The sequence below is a fragment of the Somniosus microcephalus genome, chromosome 7 (assembly GCF_052327205.1).
Source record: "Somniosus microcephalus isolate GS21.2 chromosome 7, FLI_Smic_1.0, whole genome shotgun sequence".
NCBI lineage: Eukaryota > Metazoa > Chordata > Chondrichthyes > Squaliformes > Somniosidae > Somniosus > Somniosus microcephalus.
Window position 1 is genome coordinate 34,312,876 of NC_140993.1, and position 14,437 is coordinate 34,327,312.

Below are 14,437 nucleotides of genomic sequence, written 5' to 3' on the forward strand. Positions count from 1 at the left end.
GGCAGTTGAGGCCAATTCATTAAATATATTCAAGAAGGAGTTAGATATATTTCTTAAGGCTAAAGGAATCAAGGGATATGGGGAGAAGGCAGGGACAGGGTACTGAATTTGGATGATCAGCCATGATCGCATTGAATGGCGGAGCAGGCTCGAGGGGCCGAATGGCCTACTCCTGCTCCTATCTTCTATGTTTCTATGAGAGAAAAAAAGGAAAAGGCACAAACCACAGGTGTGGATAAAAAAAATATTAAAATATAATAGGGGCCGAGGTTATGATCTGAAATTGTTGAACTCGATATTGAGTCCGGAAGGCTGTAAAGTGCCTAATTGGAAGATGAGGTGCTGTTCCTCGAGGTTACGCTGAACTTCCGTGGAACAACGCAAGAGGCCGCGGACGGTGAGGTCTGAGTGGGAATGGAACGGTGAATTGAAATGACTCGAGGAACAGCACCTCATCTTCCGATTAGGCACTTTACAGCCTCCGGACTCAATATCGAGTTCAACAATTTCAGATCATAACCTCGGCCCCTATTATATTTTTATATATTTTTTATCCACACCTTTGGTTTGTGCCTTTTCCTTTTTGTTTCTCTCCCACATGGCAGCTGTCTTTCATTCTGCCAACGCATTTCACACTTCATCTAGAGCCGTCTTTTGTCTCTTACCTGTCCTATTACCATCTCGTCTCGTCTTGAATATCTCTTAATGTCTCTTCACCTCTCAGACCTTCCCTTTTGTTCTTTCATCCCCTCCCCCATTTCCCAGCCCCCAAACTGGCCTTTTAATCTGATACGATAGCAAAATACTGCAGATGTTGGAAATCCGAAATAACAACAGAAAATGCTGGAAAAACTCAGCAGGTCAGGCAACATCCGTGGAGAGAAATTTGAGTTGACGTTTCGGGTTTGACCCTTCTTCAAAACTGGAGAGAAAAGGAACTAGATCGAAGGCAGGGCTGCGATCGGACAAAAGAATAAAAGAACCAAAAGAAGTAAAAGAGATTAGAAGCTAGACGAGATGGTAATAGGCTGGGATTAGGTGTAAAGTGTACTGGCAGGGCAAAAGATAGCTGCCAGGTGTGAGAGAGAAACAAAAGGAAAGTGGGGGGGAGGAAAGGAGTGGAAAAATATAAGTAAAAATGAAATAGGGGCCGAGGTTATGATCTGAAATTGTTGAACTCGATATTGAGACCGGAAGGCTGCAGAGTGCCTAATCGGAAGATGAGGTGCTGTTCCTCGAGTTTACGTTGAGCTTCCGTGGAACAGTACAAGAGGCCAAGGACGGTGAGGTCCGAGTGGGAATGGAGCGGTGAATTGAAATGACAGGCGACCGGAAGCTCGGGGTCACCCTTACGGACTGAACGGAGGTGTTCCGCAAAGCGGTCACCCAATCTGCGTTTGGTCTCCCCAATGTAGAGGAGACCGCATCGTGAGCAGCGAATACAGTATACTAGATTGCGAGAAGTACAAGTAAATCGCTGTTTCACCTGGAAGGGGTGTTTGGGGCCCTGGACAGTGGGGAGGGGGGAGGTATAGGGGCAGGTGTTACACCTCCTCCGCTTGCACGGGAAGGTGCCAGGCGAAGGGGAAGGGCTGTTTGGGGTGATAGAGGAGTGGACTAGGGTGTCTCGGAGAGAGCGGTCCCTGCGGAATGCTGAAAGGGGAGGGGAGGGGAAGATACGTTTGGTGGTGGGATCACTTTGGAGGTAGCGGAAATGCTGGAGGATGATCCGTTGAATGTGGAGGCTGGTGGGGTGAAAGGTGAGGACAAGGGGAACCCTATCGTGGTTCCGGGAGGGAGGGGCAGGGGTGAGGGCAGAGGTGCGGGAGATAGAACTGACACGGTCGAGGGCAGTGTCCACCACGGTAGAGGGGAATCCTCGGTTGCGGAAAAAGGAAGACATGTCTGAAGCACTGGTGTGGAAGGTGGCATCGTCGGAGCAGATACGGCGGAGGCGGAGAAACTGGGAGAATGGAATAGAGTCCTTACAGGAAGCGGGGTGGGAGGAAGTGTAGTCCAGGTAGCTGTGGGAGTCAGTGGGCTTGTAGTAAATATTGGTCGATAACCTATCCCCAGAGATGGAGACGGAGAAGTCGAGGAAGGGAAGGGAAGAGTCAGAGATGGACCATGTGAAGGTGAGGGAAGGGTGGAAATTGGAGGCAAAGTGAATGAAATTGTCAGGTTCGGGACGAGAGCAGGAAACGGCACCGATACAGTCATCAATGTATCGGAAAAAGAGGTGAGGGAGGGGACCCGAGTAGGACTGGAACAAAGATTGTTCCACATGGCCCACGAAAAGGCAGGCATAGCTAGGACCCATGCGGGTACCCATGGCAACGCCTTTGATTTGGAGGAAATGAGTGGAGTTAAAGGAGAAGTTGTTCAATGTGAGAAGAAGTTCAGCCAGGCGGAGGAGGGTCGTGGTGGATGGGGACTGGTCGGGCCTCTGTTCAAGGAAGAAGCGGAGTGCCCTCAGGCCATCCGGGTGGGGGATGGAGGTGTAGAGGGATTGTACGTCCATGGTGAAAAGGAAGCGGTTGGGGCCAGGAAACTGGAAACTGTTAAAGTGGCGGAGGGCGTCCGAAGAGTCGCGGATGTAGGTGGGAAGAGACTGGACAAGGGGAGAAAAGATAGAGTCAAGATAGGAAGAGATAAGTTCCGTCGGGCAAGAACAGGCTGAAACGATGGGTTAATCTGTTTCATTTCCTGCTTTTTTCTCAGTTCTGAAGAAGGGTTTCGACCTGAAACGTTAACTCTGTTTCTCTCTCCACGGATGTTGTCTGGCCTGCTGAGTTTTTCCAGCGTTTTCTGTTGTTATTTCGGATTTCCAGCATCTGCAGTATTTTGCTATAGATTTCAACAATTTCAGACCATAACCTCTGCCCCATTCTTTTTTTTTTTCATTTATTTATATTTTCTCTCTCCCACATGGCAGCTGTCTTCCATTCTGCCAGTGCCATTTACACTTCATCTAGAACCATCTTTTGTTTCTTAACTTGTCCCATTGCCATCTCCTTTTGCCTTGCACCATCTCTTAATGGCCTAGAAATTCGGTATAGCCCCGTTTGGGGCGTTAGACCTGGCGAAGCGCTAAGAGTACCGCCAGCTGCGACTTAGCGCCACCTGGCGCGATATTGGGTCGTTGCGCCCCTGATGGTGTTTGCGGCGGTAAATCAGGCGCTGCACGCGACTCTTAAGGCGCTAACGCGGAGGCGCTACCCAATATCGCTGCGGCGGGGTGCAGCGCAGGTGCTTTCAATAATCACTTTCCCTGAGACACACTGGCGCCGGCCAGCTCTTAAAGGGGCAGGTCAATTGGCATCACCAGACACACTCACTGCCTTGTAGGCCTTCAAAGCATGGGAGCCTACCTGTGGCGCACCAGCCTAGCAAGAAATGGAAAGGGTGAGGCAGAGGGCGGAACGCCTCACTGATGGGGCATTGGATGCTTTGGTTGGCGCAGTGGAATCAAGGCCAAGGAAGATGGTCGGAATGTGATTTATGTTTTGGACAGTCTCCCGGGTGTGAGAGTCAGTTATGTGCCAATGTATTAGTTTTGATTTCTGTTGCCATAGCTTTCTCATGTTTGAAGGAACCACATTTTGTGTAATGAAACACTTTCTTCATTTACAATGGCCATGCCTGCTATTTACATGCATCTTGCCCTTCACAGGCTTGGGGGTATCAGACCGGCTGCAGATCTGGCGGAAGCAGCTGGTACAGCTCAGTCAGCACCTCCTTTCTAAATCGCAGCCTTCTGACACACTGCTCCTCCGGCTGTCGGAAAACTCTGCCAGCGTAAGGTCTGCTGTGTCGATGTCTGTTGGCCCTCCTCCGTCTGGCCATGCCCGCCCCCCTCTCCCAGCGTCTCAGTGCCCTTTCCAGATGATTCAGCAGCAGGACGTTCCCCTCCAATGCAGGCCCCATAATAAGTGCCTACAGGAAGGTTCCCCGTTGTCAAGGCTCACCAACAGCAAGGCAATGGTCAGAAGGCTGCTGTTCCTCTGCCAGCGTGGGCCCAGTGGTCAAATGGCTCTCAGTGTGCAGGTCAGCAACTCTTTGTAGCTCTCGAGGAAGTTGTGCACCAGAAATGTGTGCCGTTTTTAAACCACACCAGTCCCCTTTAAATAACGCTCCTCCAGCCCGAAAGCGACTTGGTAAGGCCCAGGAAAGCTGTCACTAATGGCGCCAGGTGCTACGGAGGGGGGCGCCACTGAATTTCCCGTCTGGGGCGCCGAAAAGGCGTTGCACACTCAGATGACATCATAATTAGCCTGCGCCCATGAGCGGGCGCTAAGCGTTAGCGCTAAATGCATACTCAATATGGGGCGAGGCGCTAAACGCTATCGCCCCAGTTATTGCCCTCTTTAGGCGCTAATCCCTGGCGCAACCAACCGAAATGTCTCTTAATCTCTCCTGCCTTCCATCCTATCACAGGCCTTCCCTTTTGTTCTTTCCTCCCCTCCCCCCTTTCCCTGCCCCTGCAATTGCTTAAAAACCTGTTCGATCTCCAGCTTTTTCCAGTTCTGACGAAGGGTCATCGACCTGAAACATTAACTCTGTTTCTCTCTCCACAGATGCTGCCTGACCTGCTGAGTATTTCCAGCATTTTCTGTTTTTATTTCAGATTTCCAGCATCCGCAGTATTTTGCTTTTGCCTTTGTGTGAAGAAGTGCTTCCTGACATCACCCCTGCACAGCCTAGCTCTAATTTTAAAGTTATGACCCCCTTGTTCTGGACATCCCCCCCCTCCCCCACCAGAGGAAATAGCTTGCTTCTCTCTATCTACCCAATCAACTATTATCTTAAGCACCTCAATTAGTTCACCCCTTAAACTTCTATATTTGATGGTATACATCTAAAACATCATGGGGGTAATTTTCATCTTCACGGCCTGGGTGGTAACCTGGAGGTGCGAATCGCCCATCCATTGAGGAACCCTCCCGATTTATAAAGGGCTGGCAATCCATTCGGCCAGATTGCCTCCCAGCCGCTGTAGACAATCTACCCCCTGAAGTTTGAAGACACCAGAGTGTTAACAGTGCAGATGTTCATGCAATATTGTGTTGGTATGCTTGAGAAAACAATTTATAATTTACGTCACAAAATGACTCTAATCTTACTTGGCTATCAATTCAACATTCAAACCAATTTCAGCAGTTTCTATTTGCAGCCCATGTCCTGGCTGGTAACACTGTAAGAGGGTACATTGCTGCCTGGCACAGTATTTTGGGTGAAGGTGACAAGTATTGGATGTAGCAGTGCCCTTCTATGATAAACCTTAAGGATTTGTTGCATTAGATAGTAACCCACCAAAGAACACGTACAATGCAGAAAATATACCTAAAAGTTAGCTGAAGAAACAAAACATCTTTAGTCATAGAGTCATAGAGTCATAGAGTTTTACAGCACAGAAAGAGGCCCTTCGGCCCATCGTGTCTGCGCCGCCCATCCATCCCTGTCCAGTCTAATCCCATTTTCCAGCATTTGGTCCATAGCCTTGTATGCAATGGCATTTCAAGTGCTCATCCAAATGCTTCTTGAATGTTGTGAGGGTTCCTGCCTCTACCACCCTTTCAGGCATTGAGTTCCACATTCCAACCACCCTCTGGGTGAAGAAGTTCCTCCTCAAATCCCCTCTAAATCTCCTGCCCCTTACCCTGAATCTATGCCCCCTTGTTATTGACCCCCCTACTAAGGGGAAAAGTTCCTCTTTATCTACCCTACCTATGCCCCTCATCATTTTGTACACCTCAATCAGGTCCCCCCTCAGCCTTCTTTGCTCCAAGGAAAACAACCCCAGCCTGTCCAGCCTCTCTTCATAGCTGAGGCGCTCCATCCCAGGTAACATCCTGGTGAATCTTCTCTGCACCCTCTCCAAAGCAATCACATCCTTCCTATAGTGAGGCGACCAGAACTGCACACAGTACTCCAGCTGTGGCCTCACCAGCGTTTTGTACAGCTCCATCATAACCTCCCTGCTCTTATATTCTATGCCTCGGCTAATGAAGGCAAGTATCCCATATGCCTTTTTAACCGCCTTATCTACCTGTTCCGCTGCCTTCAGGGATCTATGTACATGTACACCAAGGTCCCTCTGACCCTCTATACTTCCTAGGGTCCTACCACTCATTGTGTATTCCCTTGCCTTATTTGTCCGTCCAAAATGCATCACCTCGCACTTTTCAGGGTTAAATTCCATTTGCCACTTTTCCGCCCATCTGACCAACCCGTTTATATCGTCCTGTAGCCTGAGGCTTTCCTCCTCGCAATTTACCACCCCACCAATTTTCATGTCATCTGCGAACTTACTGATCATACCTTTTACATTCTCATCCAAATCATTTATGTAGATCACAAACAACAAGGGACCCAGCACCGATCCCTGAGGTACCCCACTGGACACAGGCTTCCAGTCACAAAAGCAACCTTCGACCATCACCCTCTGCCTCCTGCCACTCAGCCAGTTTAGGATCCAACGCGCCAAGGCACCCTGGATCCCATGGGCTCTTACCTTCTTGACCAGTCTCCTATGCGGGACTTTGTCAAAAGCTTTACTGAAGTCCATGTAAACCACATCCACAGCATTTCCCTCATCCACCCCCCTAAGTCACCCCCTCGAAAAATTCAATCAGATTTGTCAGACATGATTTACCCTTGACAAAGCCATGCTGACTATCCCCGATTAATCCTTGCCTCTCCAAGTGGAGACTAATTTTGTCCCTCAGAATTTTTTCCAATAATTTCCCTACCACAGATGTTAGGCTCACTGGCCTGTAATTCCCTGGTTTATCCCTGCTACCCTTCTTGAATAATGGTACTACGTTAGCTGTTCTCCAGTCCTCTGGTACATCCCCTGTGGCCAGAGAGGTTCTGAAAATTTGTGTCAGAGCCCCTGCAATCTCCTCCTTTGCCTCCCACAGCAGCCTGGGATACATCTCGTCCGGGCCTGGGGATTTATCCACTTTTTGGCCTGCTAAAACCGCTAGCACCTCCTCCCTCTCGATGCTAATATGTTCAAGTATGTCACAGTCCCCTTGCCCGATTTCTATGTCTGCATCGTCTTTCTCCATAGTGAACACAGATGCAAAAAATTCATTTAAAACCCCGCCTACCTCATCTGGCTCTACACACAGATTGCCACTTTGGTCCCTAATGGGCCCTACCCTTTCCCTGGTTATCCTCTTGCCCTTAATATACTTATAAAACATCTTAGGATTTTCCTTTATTTTGCTCGCCAGTGTTATTTCATGGCCCCTCCTCGCCCTCCTAATTTCTTTTTTACGTACGCCCCTGCACTTTTTATACTCCTCTCGGGCTTCTTCCGTCTTTAGTCTTTTGTAACTGCCAAAAGCCCCCCTTTTATTCCTAATGCATTTTTGTATATCCCTTGTCATCCAAGGTTCCCTTTGCTTGTTGGTCCCACCCTTGACCTTTACAGGAACATGTTGGCGTTGTACTCTCTCTATTTCCCTTCTGAAAGTCTCCCACTGTTTTGATGTGGATTTTCCTATAAGTAGCTGCTCCCAGTCCACTTTGGCCAGATCCTGCCTTATCATATTAAAATCGGCCTTCCCCCAATTTAGAACCCTTATTTCCGGGCCGTCTTTGTCCTTTTCCATGACCACCTTAAATCTCACCGAATTATGGTCACTGTCACCAAAATGCTCTCCTACTGACACTTCCACCACTTGCCCAGCTACATTCCCTAGAATTAGGTCCAGTACCGCCCCCTCTCTTGTAGGACTTTCTACATGTTGGCTCAAAAAGCTCTCCTGGATGCACTTTAAGAATTCTGCACCCTCTAAGCCTTTCACACTCTGACTATCCCAATTTATATTGGGGAAGTTGAAATCCCCCACTATTATTACCCTATTATTTTTGCACTTTTCTGAGATTTGCCTACATTTCTGTTCCTCTATCTCCCCCTGACTGTTTGGGGGCCTATAGTACACTCCCAGCAAAGTGCTTGCCCCCTTTTTGTTTTTAAGTTCTACCCATATGGCCTCATTAGAGGAACCCGCTAATATATCATCCCTCCTTACAGCAGTAATTGACTCCTTAATTAATATTGCAACACCCCCTCCCCTTTTACACCCCCCTCTGTCTCGCCTGAAGATTCTATACCCCGGAATATTGAGCTGCCAGTCCTGACCCTCCCTCAACCATGTCTCCGTGATAGCAACAATATCGTACTCCCATGTGTTCAACAACAACTTCAGTTCATCCACCTTATTTGCAAGACTCCTTGCATTAAAATAAATGCCTTCCAGCCCTGCCATATTCTCTTTTGCCTTCACATATTTGCTCTGCCTTCCCAGCTGACTTGTTTTTCCCTCTGTATTTGGCTGTAAATCACCCCCTACTATAGCTCCACTCTGTACCCCATCCCCCTGCCAAGTTAGTTTAAACCCCCCCCAGCAGTGCTAGCAAACCTCCCCGCAAGGATATTGGTTCCCCTCTGGTTCAGGTGTAAACCGTCCGACTTGTACAAGTCCCACCTTTTCCAGAAGCAGACCCAGTGATCCAGGAAACTAAAGCCCTCCCCCCTGCACCATCCCTTTAGCCACGCATTCATCTGTTCTATCTTCCTATTCCTATACTCACTAGCACGTGGCACCGGGAGTAATCCAGAGATTACAACCCTTGAGGTCCTGCTCCTTAATCCTTCACCTAGCTCCCTAAATTCTTGCTGCAGGACCTCATCCCTCTTTTTACCTATGTCGTTGGTACCAATGTGGACCACGACCACTGGCTGTTCACCCTCCCCCTCCAGAATGCCCTGCAGCCGCTCAGTGACATCCTTGACCCCGGCACCAGGGAGGCAACAAACCATCCTGGATTCACGTCTACGGCCACAGAAACGCCTATTAGCTCCTTCCAGCCTCTCGAACTGCAAATTACATTCACATACATCGGACTGGTAGCATAAAGGGACAGTGTAGCCTCAGCATAGAGTTTTTAGCTGCACTGAAAGCTTAGCTGCTGTGTGGTATATTAATTGCTGGTATAAAGCGCACTCTGGGAGGCAGGGTATCTGCCAACTTAAAAAAAAAGTTCCCTTTAATTTTCTCTCCAAAGAAAGTGACAGAAAATAAAACAAAAAAAAAACTGATTGCTCTTTATTCCTACTGAAGGCAAATGAATTCCTACTGAAGACATGTCACTCAGCAACAAAGTGGCTCCCAGCCTGCCAGTTTATGCTCCCATTCTACTGTTATTACTTCACATCACTACCAAAGCTTACAGGCACACCAACGTCCAGATTGACCATTCACAGTTTGCTCACTGCTGCTTTTTATTTGCATATACTGATGGGCTTGAAATTTGATTCTGCTCCGACTAGTAAAGCAAGATTTTTAGTACTCAAACTGTGACTGTTTAATTATCTGCTTCAGCACGACACACTGTCCTTTGCCAATCTTAGTAACATTTCTCTAAACCTCTATGTTGCACAAAGAATAGTCTAAATCAGAAAGACCTGCTTAATAATTCATGTTTATGGCAGTGACAGCTCAGTGAATATTTATTAAACCATTTGCAATTACTGTCCTTTCTTTCCCTTGCTCAATACTTCATTTTTTCCCCTGTATTGTGGGTAAGCGATTACACCGCGTATGACTGTCACCGCATGGTGACAGCCAATGTTCCCGCTAAGCTGCACGGGCACGCGGCCATGCAGAGGTCTGGTGGTCCCGCGCAAGCTGGTCGCCGACCTTTTGAATAGAAAAACCACGCACGCGCGGAAATTTGAATGGGGCCGTGTAGCCCGTTAAAGGGGCCGCGCACCCCAAAAAAATTTATGGAGAACACCGGTGACAACCTCGTCATGTTCATGAACCTAAATTAGCACTTTTCAACATTGTTTATATGGTGAGACCCTTTCTCTGTCACATGGGGAAAGGCTGCAGGTTCATTGTCCTAACCCTGGGTTTTGTCTTTCCTGCAGCATATTCCCTTTAAAAAAAAACCCCGGAGTTTCTCTTCTGATTTTCAATTTTTTAAAATTTGACTCACGCTGAGGTACAGTTGCATGGGAGCCAAAAACTCCGCAGTATCTTGTCCAAGTGTGAGACTTGACAGTAGCCTATTAGATTGTGAGGTCATCGCAGCTGAGCCCCATCCTATTCTCACCCACTGTCCACATGAATCACTGGATCGTGATCAGGATTGAGGAGGAACACTGTGTAGGTCCAGGGATACTGAAGCCAGCACAGCGCAGAGCAATGAAATCAGCTCAAAAGAGGGATTGAACCGTGAAAGTTCCTGATCGTCGTGGCTCAGTTTGCTACTGGAACATTTACACTCGAAACCATAGGGACAACTGTGTCTCTCCTCTAAAACCATGTGAATTCAATAACATCTTTAATTAATGCAACTTGGGAGTACGGTAGCACAGTGGTTATGTTACTGGACTAGTAATCTAGAGGCCTAATGATCCAGAGACATGAGTTCAAATCCCACTCACAGCAGCTGGGGAATTCAAATTCAGTTAATTAAATAATTCTGGAATTAAAAACTATGATTTTTTTTCCATGAAACTACCGGATTGTCGTAAAAACCCATCTGGTTCACTAATGTCCTTTAGGGAAGGAAATCTGCCGTCCTTACCTGGTCTGGCCTATATGTGACTCCAGACCCACTCTTAACTGCCCTCTGCGGTTCAAGGTGGCGGCTCACCACCACCTTCTCAAGGGCAATTAGGGATGGGCATAAAATGTCGGCATTGCCAGCGACGCCCACGTCCCATGAACGAATAAAAAAAAAAACTTGTTCTGCAGAATATGGGTAATTATTAGTCTAAAACATTCCAGTACAGTTTGTGCGTCTGCATTCGAATCTTAGAAGTGGATTACTTTAGGTGATTAAAACAAATAACAGATAGCAAATCTCTGAGGCATATCTGGAATACCTGCTAGAATCCCAGGTGCCTGAAACAAAAAACACGAATGAAACAGATGTTGTGCATGGAAAAGAATGGATTAAAGCATGGAGCAGTTCATTTTCAAAGCAGTTACTTACAGGTAATAAGTGTAGGACTGAGAGCTTCTTCTGCCAGGTGGGATGGTTGAAGGATTTAGGCAGTGGGAAAGGATGGAATGGAAGGAAAAGAAAAGCAAATATTAATGGATCAAAAGAAAATCTAAATTAACTCTCTCCCTAATAAAAAAAAATATTAAAAGCTGTGGTGGTTGCAGCTTAAGTGAAAGCACATAAGAATGATTGGAGAATCAAAACAACACGCTATATATACAGGAAACTTTGGTTTATCCGGAAGTTGTATGTCCGGAAACCTCGATCTAACGGCAGAAATCAGCAGCCGTTTTGTTAGGTTTTTTTTCTTCTCCTAGCATTTTTTTTAAACAGTCAGTCTCTGGAAAGCCTCTCTGAAGCTGTTGCTAAGCTACAGAGACGCTTCCAAGGTACGGGCCGACTGTTTACAAGCTGTTGCTAAGCAACAGTGTTTGTTGTCAGATACGGAGATGAAAACCTCCGTATCCTTCAACATTAGCGCTGGTCTGTCCGGAAGTTTTCATAGATCGGCATCACGCCGGTCCCGTCGGTGCCGGATATCACGAAGTTTCCTGTATTCCATTGCCCTGAAAAGCTATGGAGTATTAATATCTTACACATACTTCCTTTATAGTTGCACAGCGGATGGTGCAACATTGAGTAATTTCTGCTTTTATTCATTTGGGTTCCCGGGGACCAATGACCATCACCCAACTTCCAGCAGTTACACAACTAAATCCGTTCCCTTATCCTGGCCACAGAATTACGAGACTCAGTTTTTCATGGGAGTAAGGGAGCTGGAGTTAATAATATAAATGCTGGGAGCCAGCTCATGAATGCCAGTCTTGCAGAATCCGAATTTAAACAGCGGCCATATAAAAGCAACTGCTGAGAAGTTTGGGAAGTCCAATTAGTTTCTGCTAAAATCACTTGTCAATATTTGGCACAAGACAGCATTAGATTGTAACCCTACTTATAACAGCAGATTATTTTTTTGTCACCAATATTTCCAAGAAATAGTAAAGCAGAAGGAATCAATATGGGAATGTTCTTTTCAAATTTATGGAAGATGGAGGTGACACTGGGCAGCGAGCAGTAATGCTCAACAGTGTGAGGAAGGAGGATGCTGGTGTGAGTTCCTACTCCCGCTCAGTTCCTGCAAACGTTAACTCTGTTTCTCTCTCCACAGATGCTGCCTGACCTGCTGAGTGTTTCCATCATTTTCTGTTTTTATTATAAATTTCATCCATCTACCTGTTTAACAAAACATTCTGAGTCCGAGTTTCCATGGGGGCTTTCCTGATCATCCCCCTGAACTTCAACGCCAAGAGCCACGGAAATGTGGGAAAAATAGCTTCAGGGATAATGTCAGGAAACACTTCTTCACACAAAGGCTGGTGGAAATCTGGAACTCTCTCCCCCAAAAAGCTGTTGAGGCTAGGTCAACTGAACATTTCAAAACTGAGATTGCTAGGTTTTTGTTAACCAAGGGCATTAAAAGTTACAGAACCAAGGCGGGTAAATTGAGTTGCAATACAGATCAGCCAATTGAATGGCAGAACAGGTTTGAGGGGCTGAATGGCCTACTCCGGTTCCTATGTCCCTACAACAGTTGCTATCGGAACCTACAGTATATCCTGTGTCTCGCTATGACCAATGGCATATAAAATCCACTTGATTTTTGGAAGAGATTTATGAAAAATAACCTTATTCTATCCCAGATGTTTCACTTTCTTATTTGAACACTTCACACCACTGAACATTATGCAGAGGAAACAGAGTTTTAGAAGAAATGGAGTACGAGCAGCTTCTTGTGAACTTTTATATCATGTTAGGTGGAAATCTCCTTCAAGCCTAAATAAATTGCCAGCATTGAAATCATGGCTTCTATTCTATGATTGCCTAACTCATCAACGTCACAAAGTACAAATGAATTACTGTGGTATAGAGTCTGCGAAACACACACCTGGATTCTGTTTTATGTTCAATCTCTTGCAATCATTATTTCGGGGGTAATCTCAATCCTTTATTGTATCACCCACCATTACATTTACCTCCCATTCCCTAGCTAAGACTACAAATTGGGAATCTTCCCCAACACCCCCGGCAGTACAGCCCTGGAGCTAGCTATTGAGAGGGAAGGGTCTGTGCTCCTTTTGGTGTCATCGACTGATAACATGGGCACTTGTTAGGTGGAAAATCACCGAGGTTTAACCTGTGCCCTACCGCTCTGTGGCGCCAGTCCATCATCAACTCAATTCTTATTGCTGTGATTGTAGTCAGGTTGATGCTCAATGTTAATGAATAAAAAGATGGATCACCTCAATGATTATTCAGGAACCATATCAGAATTAGACAGCTTAAAATATCATGGAAACCAAACTGAAAAATGACTTCAGAAAATTCTAGCAACCATTCCTAGGACATATTTTTTAAGTCTTTCCATGAGTATAATAAAAGCTGGGAATATACCGCTTCACTATGACTTAAAAAAAAATGTATTACAGGAAACTTTCAATTTACCGGCACCTAAATAACCGGAAATCTCGGTTAACCGGCAAAATTCAGGAGTAGGTTAAGGTAAGTTTTATTACTTGCCTTCCTCTATCTGTTGCTGTGCAAGGGTGTGGCTGCAGCTGTTGCTAAGCTACAGAGACGCTTGGAACTTGTGGCCATTGTTCTGAAGTTAAGCAACAGGGTTTGTTGCTTTATACGGAGCTCTCAGCTCCGTATCTTTTACTATAGCTTTCGGTTATCCGGAATTTTTGATGAACCGGCACCACGTCGGTCCCGTCGGTGCCGGATAAAAAAAAGTTTCCTGTACCTGTAAAAGAAAAACTGAAAATCTCTGACTGTGTGGGGTGTTGGGTCGGGGAGATTGATTGAGCTCGCTAACGAGTGGAACTTCACGGCGGCCAATATTTGCACTCCAGTGACTCCATAATTCATATCATTGCAACACAACAATCGTACACACATATAATAGATAGCAGCCACCAATTTCCACACGGTGAGCTATGCCGTTATTACGCCAACGAAATAAAGATTTGCGTTTGCTGGTGACCCAGAGGGGTACTTACCCAAGGGTTTCCAAAGCCATATTTAATTAATTAATTTATTATTTGCATACACATTGGAGTAGTTCTGGGCGTGAATCCCACGTGAGGCAAGTGTAATTAGGTAGAGTGCATGGGAACTGGAGTGTAGCCTTTAAGAAGACAATTTACTTGCACACTTCAGCATCAGACGACAATGTAATGTCTGTCACACTCACTTGACTAATGGATAACTTCACTAAATGTCGCATCAATCTTTTCACTAAACTTTTCAAAAATTGTGTCTATAGCAGGATCATCTGCACCAAACAGCCAGACAAGACAGCAGGGTGTGACACCAAGCAGGCAAAGGACACGGAACTGTTAAC

The 14,437-nt window shown here is 46.2% G+C and overlaps 1 protein-coding gene across 7 annotated transcripts in view; it reads right to left on the bottom strand.

Moving 5' to 3' along the window:
* Window positions 1–14,437, bottom strand: part of LOC147114602 (receptor-type tyrosine-protein phosphatase mu) — a 1,110,132-nt gene that overhangs the window by 318,529 nt on the left and 777,166 nt on the right. For 3 of the 7 annotated variants that reach the window (XM_085992392.1, XM_085992389.1, XM_085992388.1), the window contains one exon: window positions 11,023–11,052. The exons of the other annotated variants lie outside the window; for them this stretch is intronic. In XM_085992392.1, coding sequence (XP_085848518.1) covers window positions 11,023–11,052 — 30 coding nt within the window. The remainder of the gene's footprint in view (window positions 1–11,022; window positions 11,053–14,437) is intronic. 7 annotated transcript variants of the gene reach the window in all.